This window comes from Somniosus microcephalus, chromosome 3 (assembly GCF_052327205.1).
Source record: "Somniosus microcephalus isolate GS21.2 chromosome 3, FLI_Smic_1.0, whole genome shotgun sequence".
In the NCBI taxonomy this organism is placed as follows: Eukaryota; Metazoa; Chordata; class Chondrichthyes; order Squaliformes; family Somniosidae; genus Somniosus; species Somniosus microcephalus.
In genome coordinates, this window is record NC_140989.1 from 15014071 (window position 1) to 15032890 (window position 18820).

General features: G+C 46.2%; 1 protein-coding gene across 4 annotated transcripts in view; it reads right to left on the reverse strand.

Annotated features, from left to right (window-relative positions):
- LOC147120871 (collagen alpha-1(XII) chain-like) overlaps positions 1–18820 on the reverse strand; it is a 377794-nt gene that overhangs the window by 222140 nt on the left and 136834 nt on the right. For all 4 annotated transcript variants that reach the window (XM_085979224.1, XM_085979223.1, XM_085979225.1 and 1 more), the window contains exons 21-24: positions 15618–15757; positions 11960–12089; positions 7905–8050; positions 2637–2766 (exon numbers count right to left, since the gene is read on the reverse strand). In XM_085979224.1, coding sequence (XP_085835350.1) covers positions 2637–2766; positions 7905–8050; positions 11960–12089; positions 15618–15757 — 546 coding nt within the window. The remainder of the gene's footprint in view (positions 1–2636; positions 2767–7904; positions 8051–11959; positions 12090–15617; positions 15758–18820) is intronic.

An 18820-nucleotide genomic window follows, 5' to 3' on the forward strand; every position in this document is an offset into this window, starting at 1 on the left:
AGTCCAAAAATCTATCGATCTCAGCCTTGAATATACTCAAAGACTCAGCATTCACAGCCCTCTGGGGTAGAGAATTCCAAAGATTCACAACCCTCTGAGTGAAGAAATTCCTCCTCATCTCGGTCTTAAATTGCCTACCCCTTATCCTGAGGCTATGCCCCCTAGTTCTAGACACTCCAGCCAGGGGAAACAGCCCCTCAGCATCTACTCTGTCAATCCCCTTAGAATTTTGTATGTTTCCATGAGATCACCTCTCATTCTACACAATCTCTCCTCATAGGACAGCCCTCTCATCCTAGGTATCAATCTAGTGAACCTTCGTTGCACCGCCTCCAAGGCAAGTATATCCTTCCTTAGATAAGGAGACCAAAACTGTGCACAGTACTCCAGGTGTGGTCTCACCAAGGCCCTGTACAATTGTAGCAAGACTTCCTTACTCTTATACTCCAACCCCCTTGCAATAAAGGCCAACATGCCATTTGCCTTCCTTATTGCTTGCCATACCTGTATGCTAGCTTTCTGTGTTTCTTACACGTGGACACCCAAATCTCTCTGAACACCAACATTTGAAAATTTCTCACCATTTAAAAAATATTCTGTTTTTCTATTAATCCTACCAAAATGAATAACCTCACATTTCCCTACATTATACTCCATCTGCCACCTTACTGCCCATTCACTTAGTCTATCTATATCCCTTTGTCGACTCTTTGGGCAGGATTTTCATTGGGCCGTGGAGTCGGGATTGGAGGCGTGTGGGGGGTTAAAATCCTGAAATCAGGGGTCCCGACCCCATCCCGCACCCAAACCCGCCTCCATGCCAGTTTCAAAGGAGGCGGGTACCCGCCCCGTACTGGGACCCGCCCCGCATTGGGACCCGCCTACCCGAGGCGGGAAGGGATTAGTGCCAATTAACTGCCTGTTAACAGGTAGTTAACAGGCAGTTTTTAGCCTAATCCCTATTTTGAAGGTTGAAGTGTGGGATTCCCGACGGCTCCAAACCACGCCAAGTTAGAAGAGGCGGGCCGTCGGGTTGAAGGACTTGGAGGGGTCGAGATGTCGGCGTTCAGGTGAGTGATGTGTGCATGAGTGCAAAGGTAAGTGTGTTTGGTGTGTCTAAAGTGATTAATGAAGTTTAAATGACCTTTTTTTACCTTTTCAGCCTTCCTTCCTTTAGGTCCTGGGAGTCCCTCATCTCACCGGCACAGAAAGCAGAATGGCTGCGAGCTGTCAAAAGTGACAGCCTTCAGCTTACTGTGCAGGAGAGATTTCTAATTGAGTCTGTGGAGAAGGACTCAGGTTAGAAGTAAGACGGCCAGTGTTTGACAGCTTCAAACAGCTTTCAAACACTGATATTTCATCTGTCAAAAGTTCTTGACAGATGAAATTTCCATCTGTGACGTCACCTGTTGCCGGGTGGCCCTTAATTGGCATGCTGAGCTCGCGGGGCGGGCTCAACAAGGTCAATCAAGTGAAGATCGTGTGGATTGGCTGCATCTCGATGGAGGCGGGACTACAACCCCGAAAATTGTAGTCCCGCCTCCAACCCGACTCCTGAATGAAAATCCTGCCCTTTGTGTCCTCCTCACAGCTTACTGTCCCACCTAGCTTTGCATCGTCAGCAAACTTGGATACATTACACTCGGTCCCTTCATCTAGGTCATTAATATAGATTGTAAATAGCTGAGGCCCCAACGCTGATCCTTGCGGCACCCCACTAGTTACAGCCTGCCAACCTGAAAAAGATCCGTTTATCCATTTGTTAAAAAGAGAGCTGCGGGAATTTCAAGTAAACAGAATTAGCCTTTTTTCCTATTTCACCCGTCATGTATTCCTCCCCCTGATTTTCACACCTTCCCTCGAGCTTCTTTTTAAACATAGAAACATAAAAGATAGGAGCAGGAGTAGGCCATTCAGCCCCTCGAGCCTGCTCCGCCATTCAATGAGATCGTGGCTGATCATCCAAATTCAGTACCCGGTCCCTGCCTTCTCTCCATATCCCTTGATCCCTTTAGCCTTAAGAAATATATCTAACTCCTTCTTGAATATATTTAATGAATTGGCCTCTACTGCCTTCTGTGGTAGAGAATTCCACAGGTTCACCACTCTCTGGGTGAAGAAATTCCTCCTCATCTCTGTCCTAAATGGCATACCCCTTTATCCTTAGACCCCTGGTTCTGGACTCCCCAGCCATCGGGAACATCCTTCCTGCATCTAGTCTGTCTAGTCCTGTTAGAATTTTATAAGTTTCAATGAGATCCCCTCTCATTCTTCTAAACTCCAGTGAGTATAAGCCCAATCGACCCAATCTCTCCTCATACGTCATTCCTGCCATCCCAGCTATCAGTCTGGTGAATCTTCGCTGCACTCCCTCCATGGCAAGAACATCCTTCCTCAGATAAGGCGACCAAAACTGCACACAATACTCAAGGTGTGGTCTCACCAAGGCCCTGTACAACTGCAGCAAGACATCCTTGTTCCTGTACTCAAATCCTCTCGCTACGAAGGCCAACATACCATTTGCCTTCTTAACTGCCTGCTGCACCTGCATGCTTACCTTTAACAAATTGAAAGACAAATACAGAAGTGAAATAAATTCTACAAGCTTCCGGGACTGCGTTATAAAAATTCCTTACGGGTAACTTCTTGCACACTCAGGGGATCACTGGGGATGTCACCATACTGCGCATGGATTGTAAGAGTGTACTCGGTATTGGGGAATAATTCCTCCAGCTTTACATCAGTGACATCAGGGCCAACTTTCAACTGGAAGAGAAAATATAAATCATTTGTAAATTATATATATATTAAGATTTAAAAAAAACTGCATTGCTACAAAAATCATTAATCAGGGTTAAATTGATCGTACGACAATTAAATGGATCAATGCCACACCTTCTATCATACTGTGCAGCATTACTGCATAAAATTGAATATGCTTGGAAGAAATATTCATCCCTCAACCAAAATCACTAAAAAACAGATTATCTGGTCATTATCACATTGCTGTTTGTGGGAGCTTGCTGTGCGCAAATTGGCTGCCGCGTTTTCTACATTACAACAGCGACTACACTTCAAAAAGTACTGCATTGGCTGCTTGATTGGCACCCCATCCACCACTTTAAACATTCACTCCCTCCACCACCGGCGTACCGTGGCTGCAGTGTGTACCATCTACAAGATGCACTGCAGCAACTCGCCAAGGCTTCTTCGGCAGCACCTCCCAAACCCGCGACCTCTTCCACCTAGAAGGACAAGGGCAGCAGGCGCATGGGAACACCACCACCTCCAAGTTCCCCTCCAAGTCACACACCATCCTGACTTGGAAATATATCGGCCGTTCCTTCATCGTCGCTGGGTCAAAATCCTGGAACTCCCTCCCTAACAGCACTGTGGGAGCACCTTCACCACACGGACTGCAGTGGTTCAAGAAGGTGGCTCACCACCACCTTCTCAAGGGCAACTAGGGATGGGCAATAAATGCTGGTCTTGCCAGCGACGCCCACATCCCATAAACACATTTTTTAAAAAGCACTTTGGAACCAGATCATCTGTTGAGGGATAAATATTAACCAGGACAAGAACTCCCCTGCTCTTCTTCGAAATAGTGGCACAGGATCTTTTGCATCCATCTGAGAGAGCAGACGGGACCTCAGTTCAACGCCTCATCTGAGAGTCGGCACCTGCTGATAGCACAGCACTAGCGCAGCACTCCCTCAGTACTGGCATGGGGAGCGCCAGCTTGGATTACATGCTCAAGTTTCTGGAGTAGGAACTTGAACCCACAACCTTCTGACTCAGAGGCAAGAGTGCTGCCCACTGAGCCAAGGCTGACAGTTCAGGGATGAAGGAGTCCACCCACAAATTGTTACTCAACAGTTCTTAGAGTCCAAGGCATAAATCAGCAAATGATGTTGATGAACATTAACCCTGTGGTTGCCCTCTATATTCCTTTGACGGTACCGCCTTTCCCCAGTGAGATACATGGCAAAGGCACAGTGGAGCAGGAGCACTACTTGTGTGCTGCACAGGATCAGTCTGTGATACCTTGGGCACACAGTAAATATTTAATTGGAGTTGGACTAAAGTTTAATGAGCCCACTCGGTATATATATATATTCTTTTGCAAGAGATACGAGCAACAACAAAAAAATGATTTAAGCTGAGAAATATTTATAGGCGTAAAACTCTTAAAGAGAGAGGTTACTACATTGTGAGTGTCTGAGCAATAAAAGTTGATGTGATGCAGGCAGTGAATGAAGCTGGCCGGATGTTTTACAACACGGGATGAAAGATTGCGGGGCTCAAGCTAGGGCTCGTGTTTCATTGCCAGCGACATTACTCGTTGCCAGCGACATTACTCGTTGCCCATAGCTTTCTCAAAAACACTAATCCCTGTTCAAACTAAGCGACTATTGAACATTTTCACAATCAAAATCCAACCTCTTTCAACAATTATGTATAAAATTATCGGTAAACTCATTGTGTGCCAAAAAGTCATCAAATAGCAAAGGGGATAATTGACAGATGTAATGGTCTTATTTTTGGCTGCCTCTACAATGACTTTTAAGTGCAAGAATTATTGATGTCAGCTTATTGGAAGTGAAATGGCTTCTTATCTGGTACTTGAGCATTTCCTCAAAGATGAATGTTACATCATTGAGCTCCTGAGTAGAAAGAATCAGTAGCAAATTCAGGTTTGCTTCAAAGATAACACATCCTAAAATAATAGCATTAAGTGTGTTTTATTTGTGAATGGATTTGAGCATCGTAGTCAGAACTGAAGTGGGCAGGTGGATCGGAGAGCTGGGTAAAGGGATTGAATCGCAGGCTGAGCTGGAGATCAATATCACTGAGCTAAGGCTCATGCCTCAACCAGTGCTGGATATTTTTAATAAATTGTTCTCAGGATATGGGCGACAATGGGAAATTCTCATCTATTGCCCATCCCTAGTTAGCCTGAGAAGGTATTGTTGGGCCTTCTTTTTGAACCCCTGCCGTCCTTGTGGTGTCAGGTGGGGAATTCCAGGACATTGACTCAATGACAATGAGGGAACGGCGATGTATGTCCAAGTCAGGACGGTGTGTGACCTAGAGGGGAACTAGAAGGTGACGGTGTCCCCACGGTATTGCAACTCTTGTTCCTCTTGTTGGGAGAGGGCGCAGGAGAGTAAGTAAATTTTGTGAGTTGCTGCTATAGATCGCACATGCTGCAGTCACAGTATGATAGTGGTTGGTGACAGGGGAACTCTTTTTTGAACAGTGTGGAACTTTTTGAGTGTTGTTGTGGTTCCACCCATCCAGGCGAAGAGTATCCCATCACATTCCTGACTTGAGCCTTGTAGATGTAGATAGTGGATGATGGATAGAGTACACAACCTCTGCCCTGGACTTGCAGCCAGGATGGCTGGTCTAGTTCATCTTCTGGTCAGTGGTGCCCCCAAGATATTGATGATGGGGTACTCAGTAATGGTGGTGCAGTTGAAGGTCAAGCGGAGATTGCTGGGCTTTCTTTTATTTGTGGTGGTCATTACCTGGAACCTGTGTGGCGTGAATGTTTCCTGCCACTTCTCAGCCCAAGCCCAGGTGTTATCCAGGCCCTGCTGTAGGCTGGAATGGGCTGCTTCATTATCGGAGGGGTTGTGAATGGAGCTGAACATTGTGGAGTCATCAGTGAACAGCCCCACTCCTGACATGATGGCGGGAAGCGGGGGGTGGTCATTCATGAAGCAGCTCAAGATGGATGGGCTGAGGACACTTCCCTGAGAAACTCCTGCGTGATGACCTGGGGCTGGATGATTGACACGATCACCTGCCTTCGAATTAAGTATGACTCTTGGAGCCACTGGAAGGTTGCCTCTTTGTCCACTATTGGCCTCAGTTTTGCCAGGGCTCCTTAGTGCCACGCTTGGCCGAATGCTGCCTTGAGGTTGAGGGCAGATACTCCCCCTTCTCCCCTGGCATTCAGCTTGCTTGACCATGTCTGGATCGAGGCTTGGAGCCGAGTGGTTTTGGCAGAACCTAAACTGAGTGTCGATGAGCAGACTATTGGTGATCTGTGTCACTTGATGTTGGCATAGACGACTCCTTCTATCGCTTTACAGATGATTAGGTGGAGGCTGATAGGGTGGTGATTGGCCATATTAAATTTATTTTGTTTTTTATGGATAGGATATACCTGGGCAATCTGCCACACTATCAGGTAGATGCCAGTGTCCATGGCTGTACTGGAACAGCTTGGAACGGGTAGCAGCTAGCTCTGATGCACAGGTCTAGAACCAGGAGGTACCCATAGAATGTCATAAGGAGCAAACTGAATAGGCAGGACACTGGTATCTATAATGGTGGGGACCTCAGGAAGAGGCCGAGTAGGATCGTCCACTGGGCTCTTTTGGCTGAAGACACTTGCAAGCACTTCAGCTTTGTCTCTTGCACGCACGTGCTGGGCTCTACCATAGTTGAGGAAGGGGATGTTCATGGCGGCCTCCTCCTCCTATTAGTTCTCTTTGTCCACCACCATTTGTAAACAAAGTTCTTTTCCAGTGTTCTAGACCGCTCCCTCCCCACCCATTTCTTTTTTAAGGCCACTTGGAGAAGGTTTTTTATTTTGTTTTTTGTTCTTTCCTGTCCGCTCCCCCAAAGGTCAGCATGTGTCTTAGGAAACTCAGAACTCGAGCAATCCTGTTGGTGGTGAGAATGAGGCAAACATCCCTCGTGTAAAAGCCGTTTGCATCTCTCCACCTGGAGTGGCGCAGAAATCCGTCATGCGCTCTATGAACTTTCAGAAATTCAGACGAGGAGAGGGAAGCACGTTGACTTGAGCGAGGTTCAAGAAAAAAATAACTTTCAGAGCACAGGCCTGTTGAGGCTGCCTGCTGATAGAACGTTGTTCAACCACTTTGAATTTTAAGGCAATGCTGTAATCCATTTACGTGTCGTTAATGTTTCGCTGATTAGTTTTGTCAGTGACAAGTCCACAATCAACGTCTTGTTTTGTAAATTTTTTGGCATTTGTTACACGCGCACACAGATAAAAATGGTATCTGATAACCAACGGCTGCCACAGAAAGACCTGAGTGATTCAGTCCAGCCCGCGAGTCTCAATTTGTCAAAAGCATTTAAACACAAGCTAACGTTTCCAATCAACAAACGTGCCATAGGCCAGTTTTGAGAACCAGCCAATTATTCAGCACTTAATCAAACAAATGATACTCTCTGAGGCCGTGCCATTTTTGTACACAAAGTTGTAACCTTTAGAATTTAAAAAATAAACTACTGAAGAGATGTGGCAACACAAAAAGAGTTGCTTTGTAAGAACATCGTATGAGGTCAGGGCTACGGCCGTACAGTGGTTACGTTACTAGACTCATCCTCCACAGGCCCCGATCAATAAACCAGTCGACTCCCAATATGGCAGTCTGCAAATTTGAATTTAGTTTAAATTTAAAGGTTGTCGTAAAAACCCATCTGGTTCACTAATGTCCTTTAGGGAAGGAAACCTGCCGTCCTTACCCGGTCTGGGCCTATACGTGACTCCAGACCCACACCAATGTGGTTGACTCTTAACTGCCCCTCTGAAATGGCCTCGCGGGCCCCTCAGCTGTAACAAACCACTGTGATTCAAGAAGGCCCACCACCACCACCGCTACCTCCTCAGGGACAACTAGGGGATGAGCAAAGAACGCTGGCTTTGCCAACGACGCCCACATCCTGCGAACGAATAATAAATAGCCTCTTTATCTCTCTCATCAGTCCACGGCCCAAACCAAATAGGGATTCTTGGGTCACACAGAAGCTGGTCAGAGCAAATAGTTGCCTGAATGACAATTTAAAAAAATTTAAGATGGAAACTGATAAGATGGTGCTTCAGGAGCCAGGAAACTTGCGGTGCTATTTTCCGATACCTCTTTCTCTGCAGTTGGTGTGCTGCCGTTAATTGGCGCGTAGAGTAGCATATAGCCCGAGGCCCCGCTGGCTGGCTCCCATCTGACATTCATTGTGGTTGGAGTAACGTCATAGACATTCAGGTTTCTCACTGCAGGAATGGACACTGTCAAGAAAATGATTGAAAAATGATGATGAAGCAATCGCTAAGAAAACAATTTCTTTTTTTGGTCATCATCAAAGGGTTAGTCCTGGGATCTGGGGCGCACTTCCACTTCAAGCACCTCGAGACCGATTTTCTGAATAGGCGCCACCAGCAAGGGGCCTTGGTCCACCAAGCAAAGCACTTCAGGAGATCACGATTTCCCCCGAGGTCAAAGGACCGAAAATCACGGGTGGCAAACCACTGGGTGAAGCCTCTCTAGTCAAGGACTCCCTGATCAGGTAGAGCACAGTTAGATGCAGAGTATAGCTCCCTCTACACTGCCCCAACGCTGTGCCTCAGCTGTAGCCCTGGAGAGCATTGTCTAACTGCACTGGTATGGCATTTCTATTTCCCACATCACCTCTCTGCCAATTGATGCTGAAGTAGAGGCTCATTTCTTACACCAAGAGTCAGAGATGATTCTCATATGATCTATCTGGGCTGAGGTGAAAGGCTAGTATCTAACCCACTGCATCACCTATCAGGACAAAGGCTGTGGTCCTGGTCTAGTAACCCATGAACCAAAACCCTATAGGTTCACTAGACAGGTTCCTGGGATGAGAGGGTTGTCCTATGAGGAGAGATTGAGTAGATTGGGCCTATACTCTCTGGGGTTTAGAAGAATGAGAGGTGATCTCATTGAAACATATAAGATTCTGAGGGGGATTGACAGGGTAGATGCTGAGAGGTTGTTTCCCCTGGCTGGAGAGTCTAGAACGAGGGGTCACAGTCTCAGGATAAGGGGTCGACCATTTAAGACTGAGATGAGGTGGAATTTCTTCACTCAGAGGGATGTGAATCTTTGGAATTCTCTACCCCAGAGGGCTGTGGATGCTGAATCGTTGAGTATATTCAAGGCTGAGATCGATAGATTTTTGGACTCTTGGGGAATCAAGGGATATGGAGATCAGACAGGAAAGTGGAGTTGAGGTCGAAGATCATCCATGAGCAGGCTCGAGGGGCTGAATGGCCGACTCCTGCTCCTATTTTTTATGTTCTTATGTTCTATTATGGCACGTTGTGAAAATCAATAAATCTGGTAATTTGTCAGCTAGTACCAGAAAAATGAGCATGAAAGCTGCCGGACTGGTGAATTAACCTGAATAATTCCCAAAGGTCTTTCAGGGAGTGCAGCCTGCCACCTCTACCCGGTCTGGCCTACAGCTGACTTCAATCCCACACTACATGGTTGTCTCTTAATTTCCTCAGGACAACTAGGGATGGACAATAAATTCAGCTCTGCCAGTGTCACCCACATCCGGAGAACAAATAAAAAAACGAAACTTATTTTTGCTGTGCTGCAGTAAAGTCAGCGACTCGGAATGGGACGAGAGATGATGAGGGATGTGGTGACACAGCGCACGGAAGCGTTGCTGCATTCTCCCGAGTTTGACCCCATGATTGACACGCGGTGCTACCAGAGGTTGTCTGAGGAAGTCGGGGAAGAATTTTCCAGTTTTTAATAGTTAAAAAGGATATAGAGGTACTGGCGAAGGTGCCAAAAAGATTTGCAAGGAGCGTACCTTGAGAACTTGAGAGAGAAAACAGGCTGGGGCTTTTTGCTTTAGAAAAGAGAAGGCTGAGGGATGACCTGATAGAGGTCTTTAAAATTATGAAGGGGTTCGATAGGGTAGATGTAGAGAAAATGTTTCCACTTATGGATAAGTCTAAAACTTGGGGTCATCAATATAATAAGATAGTCACTAATAAACCCAATAAGGAATTCAGGAGAAACTTCTTTACCCAGAGAGTGGTGAGAATGTGGAACTCGCTACCACAGGGAGTGGTTGAGGCAAATAGCATAGACACATTTAAAGGGAGGCTGGATAAGCACATGAGGGAGAAAGGAATAGAAGGTTATGCTGATAGGGTTACATGAAATAGTGTGGGAGGAGGCTCGTGTGGAGCATAAACGCCGGCAGAGACCTGTTGGGCCGAATGGCCTGTTCCTATGTGGTAAATTCCAAGCTTTTCCTGAAGTTGTGGTGAATGGCTGTTTTTCAGACTGGGGGGGAAGCATGCAGTGGTGTTCCCCAAGGTTCAGTACTAGGACCAATGCTGTTTTTGATATACATTAATGACTTGGACTTGGGGGTACGGGGCACAATTTTGCAATTTGCAGATGACACAAAGCTTGAAAGTGTAGTAAACAGTGAGGAAGGTAGTAATAGACTTCAAGAGGACATAGACAGGCTGGTAGAATGTGCGGACACGTGGCAGATGAAATTCAATGCAGAAAAGTGTGAGGTGATATATTTTGGTAGGAAGAATGGTACCATTCTTAAGGGGGTGCAAAAACAGACCCGGGGGTGTTTGTGCACAAATCTTTGAAGGTGGTAGGACAGGTAAACAAATCAGTTAATAAAACATATGGGATCCTGGGCTTTATAAATAGAGGCATAGAGTACAAAAGCCAGGAAGTTATGCTAAACCTGTATAAACACTAGTTCTGGAGTATTGTGTCCAATTCTAGGCATCACACTTTAGAAAGGACATGAAGATTTTGGAGAGGATGCAGAGAGATTTACTAGCATGGTTCCAGGGATGAGGGATTACAGTTACGTGGATAGACTGGAGAAGCTGGGGTTGTTCTCCTTGGAGCAGAAAAGGTTAATAGGAGATTTGATAGAGGTGTTTAAAATCATGAAGGTTTTAGATAGAGTAAATAAACAGTAAATGAACTGTTTCCAATGGCTGAAGGGTCGATAACGAGAGGACAGAGATTTAAGCTGCTTGACAAAAGAACCAGAGGCGACATGAAGAAAAAATATTTTACGCAACGAGTGGTTAGGATTTGGAATGCGCTGCCTGATAGGGCGGTGGATACAGATTCAATAGTAGCCTTCAAAAGGGAATTGGATAAATACTTGAAGGAGAAAACATTGCAGGGATATGGGGAGAGTGCGGGGGAGTGGGACTGACTGGATTGCTCTTCGAAAGAGCCGGCACAGACTCGATGGGCCGAATGGTCTCCTTCTGTGCTGTACTATTCTATGATTCTATTCTATGAAGTTGGCCACAGGTTTTTTTTCCTTGATTTTCTTGCCTCCTTCAGGCAATTAGGAGGGTGATGTGCTGGGCTGCAACATCTAACACACAGGGTGATGGGCCTGTTGGTCTTTTGTCATCCTTCATTGCATCTGCTAGCATTGGGAGGCCACAGGTGGAAGGAAGAAGAGGGAAGTAGCCCCCAGTTCACTCTCGTGCTTCATTTCACAGTTGGTTGTGAAATAGCCGCTGGTTTAAATCCAGCCCAGGCGGATGAGGTGCGAGTCTCCTCTGTCTTTTGGCTGTCAGAGTCCAACACAAGATAAATTTGGGCATGATCACTCTGTTTCCCAGTAACCATGGGCCAACAGCACAAACCACTTGAGATCTTAATGACCACTTGCGTGCCTTGTCGATGGGGATAATGGAGTGTAGAACAGGCAAGCCAAGGAAAGAGTGAGGAAATAGAAAGGAATGAATTTAACTCAATTCTTTTTCAAATATTTATCTTCCTTCCTCCATTTTTCATTAAGGGAGGAATTTCACCCAGTAGGTCAGCTAATATGAAGTGACATGAAGCCTGTCTGGAAGAACGTAGAGAGTGCGGAGGGAATAGAAGGACAGTGAAAGTTGATAAAGGCAGGATCTAATATTTGGAATAAAATTAAAAGGCTCGGCTACAGAGGCACCAAAAAAAATTGCGTGGGGAATTTTTTTGATGCATGTTTAGGGAGAGAGGGCAGGCAAGAGACCTGAATCGTTTTCCCCACATCATCACTCACGTGACTCAAGGCTATCTTTTACTGGGAGTTTGCCAAACACGTTTTGTCGTACAGACGCCTTCATATGAGCAACAACAAAAGAAGAAAATGTCTGACTCACGTGTAGTCTCAGTGCCTACAAGAGGTTCACTGACTTCCCCTTCCAGAAATCCATACACGTTAACAATGTACTCCGTGTCGGGTTTCAGGTTTGTCAACACTGCAGTCTTGGTTCTTCCACTTACTAGCACCTAAAACAGCATATTGCCATAATTAAAATATGATACCATTGCTACGAAATGGAACAGCAAAAGCACACAAGCAACAACAACTTGAATTTATACAGCGCCTTTAACGTAGTAAAACGTCCCAAGGCGCTTCACAGGAGAGTGATCAGACAGAAAACTGACACCGAGCCACATAAGGAGAAATTAGGGCAGGTGACCAAAGAGGTAGGTTTTAGGGAGCATCTTAAAGGAGGAAGGAGAGGTAGAGAGGTGGAGAGGTTTAGGGAGGGAATTCCAGAACTTAGGGCCCAGACAGCTGAAGGCACAGCTGCCAATGGGGGAGCGATTAAAATCGAGGATGCTCAAGAGGCCAGAATTAGAGGAGCGCAGATATCTCGGTGGGTTGTGGGGCTGGAGGAGATTACAGAGATAGGAAGGGGCGAGGCCATGGAGGAATTTGAAAACAAGGATGAAAATTTTGAAACCAAGGCGCTGCTTAATTGGGAGCCAATGTAGGTCAGCAATGGGTGAATGGGACTTGGTGCAAGTTAGGACACGGGCAGTCGAATTTTGGATGACTGAAAGTGGGGTGGGGGGGAAGGCCATTTATTTGATCGAGCTCACTCCACGCACAATCTAAAGCTTTGAATTTGACTCGTGCGATATTAGTAACCAACATGTCTGCCCGAAATTGCCGTGTCCGCAATTTTTATGAAGTTATTTGAAATAAACGGGTTCATGCCTTGGTTGAAATAGTGGGAAGAGGAACTTCAAACAAATGCGCGAATGCATTCGTTACTGAGGTTACACAGCGTGATGTTAACCACTGAACATCTACCCTGCCAGTTTCATTTCCTGAAAGTTCTGTAAACTTTTCCCTCTACTCCTCAAAGTGCAGTCAAGTGAAACTCCAGATTATCTATCCATCGCCCAGTTGCCATCAGTTCTTTCTGTTGCTTTCTGCAGAGCTACTGCTGCAGAATAGTAATTGTACTGAATTTCTGAATTACTGAATTTTCAAATGTTGGTGTTCAGAGAGATTTGGGTGTCCTCGTGCAGGAAGCACAGAAAGCTAGCATGCAGGTACAGCAAGCAATAAGGAAGGCCAATGGCATGTTGGCCTTTATTGCAAGGGGGTTGGAGTATAAGAGTAAGGAAGTCTTGCTACAATTTTACAGGGCCTTGGTGAGACCACACCTGGAGTACCGTGCACAGTTTTGGTCTCCTTATCTAAGGAAGGATATACTTGCCCTGGAGGCGGTGCAACGAAGGTTCACTAGATTGATACCTGGGATGAGAGGGTTGTCCTATGATGAGAGATTGAGTAGATTGGGCCTATACTCTCTGGAGTTTAGAAGAATGAGAGGTGATCTCATTGAAACATACAAGGTTCTGAGGGGGATTGACAGGGTAGATGCTGAGAGGTTGTTTCCCCTGGCTGGAGTGTCTAGAACTAGGGGGCATAGTCTCAGGATAAGGGGTAGGCCATTTAAGACTGAGGTGAGGAGGAATTTCTTCACTCAGAGGGTTGTGAATCTTTGGAATTCTCTGCCCCAGAGGGCTGTGCATGCTGAGTCTTTGAGTATATTCAAGGCTGAGATAGATTTTTGAACTCTAGGGGAATCAAGAGATATGGAGATCGGGTGGGAAAATGGAGTTGAGGTCGATGATCAGCCATGATCTTATTGAATAGCGGAGCAGGCTCGAGGGGCGTATGGCCCACTCCTGCTCTTATTTATTATGTTCTTATGAATTACAGCAAGGGGGCACTGAAGTTCCAAAGAATCTGCGTTCAAATCTGGTTGCTCCATACTTTTTCTCTCTAAACTTCTAAAGGTTATAACTGAATGTTTTAATTAACACTTCCCATGTCTTCTGGCATTAGGAGATGTTAGCTATGTTGATACTGATCTTTGGGACCCAGGTTCCAAGTCTCCCAAAGCCGGTGGCCGGATGAACGCAAAGCTACTGGGTTTTCATTGGAGCGGTAGCCAGGAAGGCTCATTTGTCACTGAGTATGGTCTAATTCTGCCACCTAAATGCTCGACACTGGCAGCAGGGTTTTCAGAATGCCCTTTGGTAAATTCATGACGTTGGATTCTGACATCGCCATGCCATGCCATCGTCTGTTGACAAGATCATGGCATAATCACATTGCACAGTGAATGAATTGTCACAACCACATTGCACATGTGCAACCCCTCTGGAGCGTACTTTGCTACTCATCAAGGGAGGGGAAGAGAGGAGCGTGAGAATGGTGCAAAACTCAGCGGGGCAGGATTGCTCTCAGTCACCCTCCGAACCCTTGGTCTGCAGTAATGAAAGGGCCTGCGGTGAATAATGCGCACCCACAGTTGACGGAAGTGCACATTTATATAACATAGAAACATAGAAGATAGGAGCAGGAGTAGGCCATTCGGCCCCTCGAGCCTGCTCTGCCATCTACTATTTCTAGGGCCACTTCCTTAAGTACCCTAGGATGTAGATTTTTAGGCCCTGGGGATTTATTGGCCCTCAATCCCATCAATTTCCCTAACACCATTTCCCTACAAATACTGATTTCTTTCAGTTCCTCTATCTCATTATACTCTATGTTCCCCGACATCTCTGGGAGGTTATTTGTGTCCTCCTTTGTGAAGACAGAACCAAAGTATGTATTTAATTGGTCTGCCATTTCTTTGTTCCCCATTATAAATTCCCCTGATTCTGACTGCAAGGGACCTACGTTTGTGCAAGTTTCCTTTGTCACGGGCTGCCACAGAGACACTGTCACATGCAACAGGTGTGGCCCTCAGGTGTCAATCCAGTGCTACTTCCCACTGCAAGCGTTTGAGTTGGTTCCAGCTTCTACTCAGTGTGGAGTCCACCAATTCGGACGGAGTCCACACTGACCACGGGAGAAGCCGGAGATGCCCTGGGTTGCGAGCAGCAGTGTTAAAGCGTGGCATCAAACTCTCCCTCGGCCCCACAAGCTGAAGCAGAATATGGCTGTGTACATTTTGAATGCACAACCGATGACTTTCCCGCTTTAGTGCTCCCAGTGCAGAGTATCACCCGCTGAAAGTGTACGGTGGAATACTGGCTGGGGAGGTTATCGACCGCCGTCCAATATTATGTCCAGTTATGGATGGAAAATTGAGCCGGCTGTGGACCTCCACGCTAATATCCCAACACGCACTCTCGGCATGCGATACTCTGCAAGTCTTTAACTGTAGGTCCTACGTACATAAAGTTAGCTCAGGTCTGAGGCTGCAATACTGCTTACATATCACTTCTTTTTCTTTTATTAACTAGATCCCAGTAGACATATGAGTGGGGGGGGGGGGGGGGGAGGGGGGGATCCAAATGTAAAATAAACATTCACTACTGGGTACAACCACAACTGACCCCAGCTCAACCTCTCAGCTGGCATTCTCTCAGAAACCCGACTCTCTTCATCCACAGCCAACTATCTGTACTGATCCGAGTTCTTTGATGTTTATTTCACCTAGACTGGAAACTGCCATGTCAAATGGGGCAGATATGCAATGCACGCAAAAGGAGTCAACTAACCTCTTCGGTTCTGCCTCCGTCCACGGGCTGGTATTCCACCCTGTACCTGTCCACGCCCGAATCGGAGAGATCCCATGAGACCCGGAAGGAGCGATGAGTCGCCTCGGATGTAACCAGGTTTGTTGGAGGATCCACACCGCCTATAGCAACAAATGTTAAAAGAGAATACGAATAAGAACTTGAAATTAGAAAAGGTCATGTGATCCCTCTAGTACTCTCACTCTCCAAGCCTAGTATCCTACCGCCTCTTCTACTAACCTACTTTACTGGTGGATCATTCCAAACATTTATGCCCTGCACAAACTCGCCGAGGCTTCTTAGGCAACACCTCCCAAACCCCACAACCTCCACCACCTAGAAGGACAAGGGCAGCAGGTGCATGGGAACACCACCATCTCCCAGGTGCCCCTCCAAGTCACACACCATCATGAATTGGAAATATATCATCCGTTCCTTCATTGTCACTGGGTCAAAATCCTGGAGCCCCCTCCCTAACAGCACTGTGGGAGCACCTTCACCACACAGACTGCAGCGGTTCAAGAAGGAGGCTCACCACCACCTTCTCAAGGGCAATTAGGGATGGATAGTAAATGACAGCCTTGCCAACAACGCCCACATCCAGAAAATGAATTTTAATAACATTTTCAATTAAGACTCATTTTCTAAGATCTGTTTTAAATGTACTTTTCATTGTTTAAATTGATGACCTTGGGCGAAATAATATTCTGGGTTTACGTTATCGACATGAAATTAATGCTTTGTCTACCCTGATGAGATTACCCCTTAACCATTTTCTCTTTAGACTTATGCAGCTTGACTTTCTCAAATCCCTCCTTGTAGCTCGTTCCTATACAGAGGAGATCCTCTTGATGGATCATTTGGAGCGTCACGACGGGTATCTCAAGCAGCATAAAGATCACTCAATGCAAATTTTTCAGTTGTTCACCAGAGGTTTATTGTATTTTTTTGGCTTCCTTACTTTTGTTTCTTTCTGCTTGTGCTCGTTGAGGTGACTGACACCAACACTGGAGAATGAACCACTTCCCACGTTGGTGCCCCCGTATGAGTGTCAAGCACCCCCAGGCCAGCCACTGTATGGGCTACAGGCAGTACAATGCTCCCTCTACTCTATCCCTCCCTCTATCCCATCAAGCATGCCCAGTGCAGCATCCAGCTACCTTTACCAACCATTCCCAAGCCTTCCCGCTTTAGAATCATAGAAATTTACAGCACGGAAGGTGGCTATTTGGCCCATCATGTCTGTGCCGGCCGAAAAAGTGCTATCCAGCCTAATCCCACTTTCCAGCTCTTGGTCTGTAGCCCTGTAGGTTACGGCACTTCAAGTGCATATCCAAGTACTTTTTAAATGTGATGAGGGTCTCTGCCTCTACTACCCCTTCAGGCAGTGAGTTCCAGACCCCCTCTGGGTGAAAACATTTCCCCTCAAATCTCCTCTAAATCTCCTACCAATTACTTTAAATCTATGCCCCCTGGTTGTTGATCCCTCTGCTAAGGGAAATAGATCCTTTCTATCCACTCTATCTAGTTACGCAGTTTATTTTTCCCCTCCCTCACACATGACCAATTAGAACATCCCAGCTGAGGTCCAGCTACCTTAAGCCAGGCCGGGGATTAGATGCCGGGACCTTTGTTAACTGTGTATGCCTCAGTGCAATAGAATATCCACATTGTGCACTCTGCCTCATAGGCTGTCATTTATGATGTTAAACTTGACAGAGGCAGCAAGGTGACGAATTAGCTTCTGTAAAGAAAAGCCCCATTCCAGATCAACTTACAAGTTAAAGAGCAGGGGAGCAGCTTCTGTCACTCGAACCCGGCTTCCCCTCCCCTGCGCACATCTCCCTCCCGCTGTCCAAGAGAAAAGCAGCAATCTGCCACATCCACGTGTTGACACAAGGACTACTGAAGGGCTCCAGTCAGCAGACTGCTGTTTAAAGGCAGGTAACCCAAGACGGGCTGTTCCCTCTCAACACATTTCAGCTGTAAATCCTGCTCTGGAAAGGATGTGAAGTAAGGGAATACTCTTTTCCCACCAGCTAATTCAACCCCTTGCTAATCTACTGGGCTTTCAGCAATGAGCTTTGAGCCAAAAAGATGTGGGTGTAGCAAGGACAACAAGCCAAATGGTTCGTATTTGCCGGCTAGATCCTTTTCATGGAGGTGTCAGTTAGGATAGAATATGGAAGACGAATACAACTTCTGTTTCTAAACAACTAACGAGGCAATTCGTCGGCATTTATATCCAGTGCGTGCACTGCAGAAAAAGAACAAGAAAAAGAACCTTGGCCCAGCTGGCAGCACTCTCTCTTGCCTCTGGGTCAGACGGTTGTGGGTTCAAGTCCCACTGCAGAGACTTGAGTACCTAAGCCAGGCTGGCACTCTCAGTGCAGTGCTGAGGGAGCGCTGCACTGTCAGAGGTGCTGCCTTTCGAGTGAGTCATTAAACCGAGGCCCCGTCTGCTCTCTCAGCTGGAGGTAAAAGATCCCATAGCACTTTTCGAAGAAGAGCAGGGGAGTTATCCCCGGTGTCCCCGCCAATATTTAACTCTAAAACAGGTTATCTAGCCATTATCACGTTGCTGTTTTGTGGGAGCTTGCTGTGCGCAATTTGGCTGCCACGTTTCGTATATTACAACAGTGACTACACTTCAAAAAGTACTTCATTGGCTGTAAAGCTTTGGGACGTCCCGAGGTCGTGAAAGGCGCTATAGAAATTCAAGTTCTTTCTTTGCTTCCCATTGGAAAGAAGGGGCCAAAAAAAGGTTGGTGGCTCTAGCCTTAGTCCTTCATCTAGTGACATTTTTGGGCTCACTGTTTCCTTTGACATTAAGTGAGACTTCCACATCTAGTCCACCAGGCTTGACTTCCTCGTTCATCCTATTTATTTTAAACTTTGCTAAGATTAGTGCACAAAGGGATTTGACGCAAGCATTATGTGATTGCAAAAAATCTTTTTTTCTATGTGGACTTAAATGTAAAGGCCAGGACAAACACAGAATGATAGTCTCGTCATTATAAAACAGCATGCTAAAGACACCTATAGGAAGCACATCATCACTCCACTGCTCCATTTTGACTCCGGAATCCAATATGGAGATTACGAAATAGGAGTCTTAATGGACTCCTAATGTCACAATCCTAGTTGTAGCAAAGTGCCACCTTTTTCATGTAGGGGAAAACATT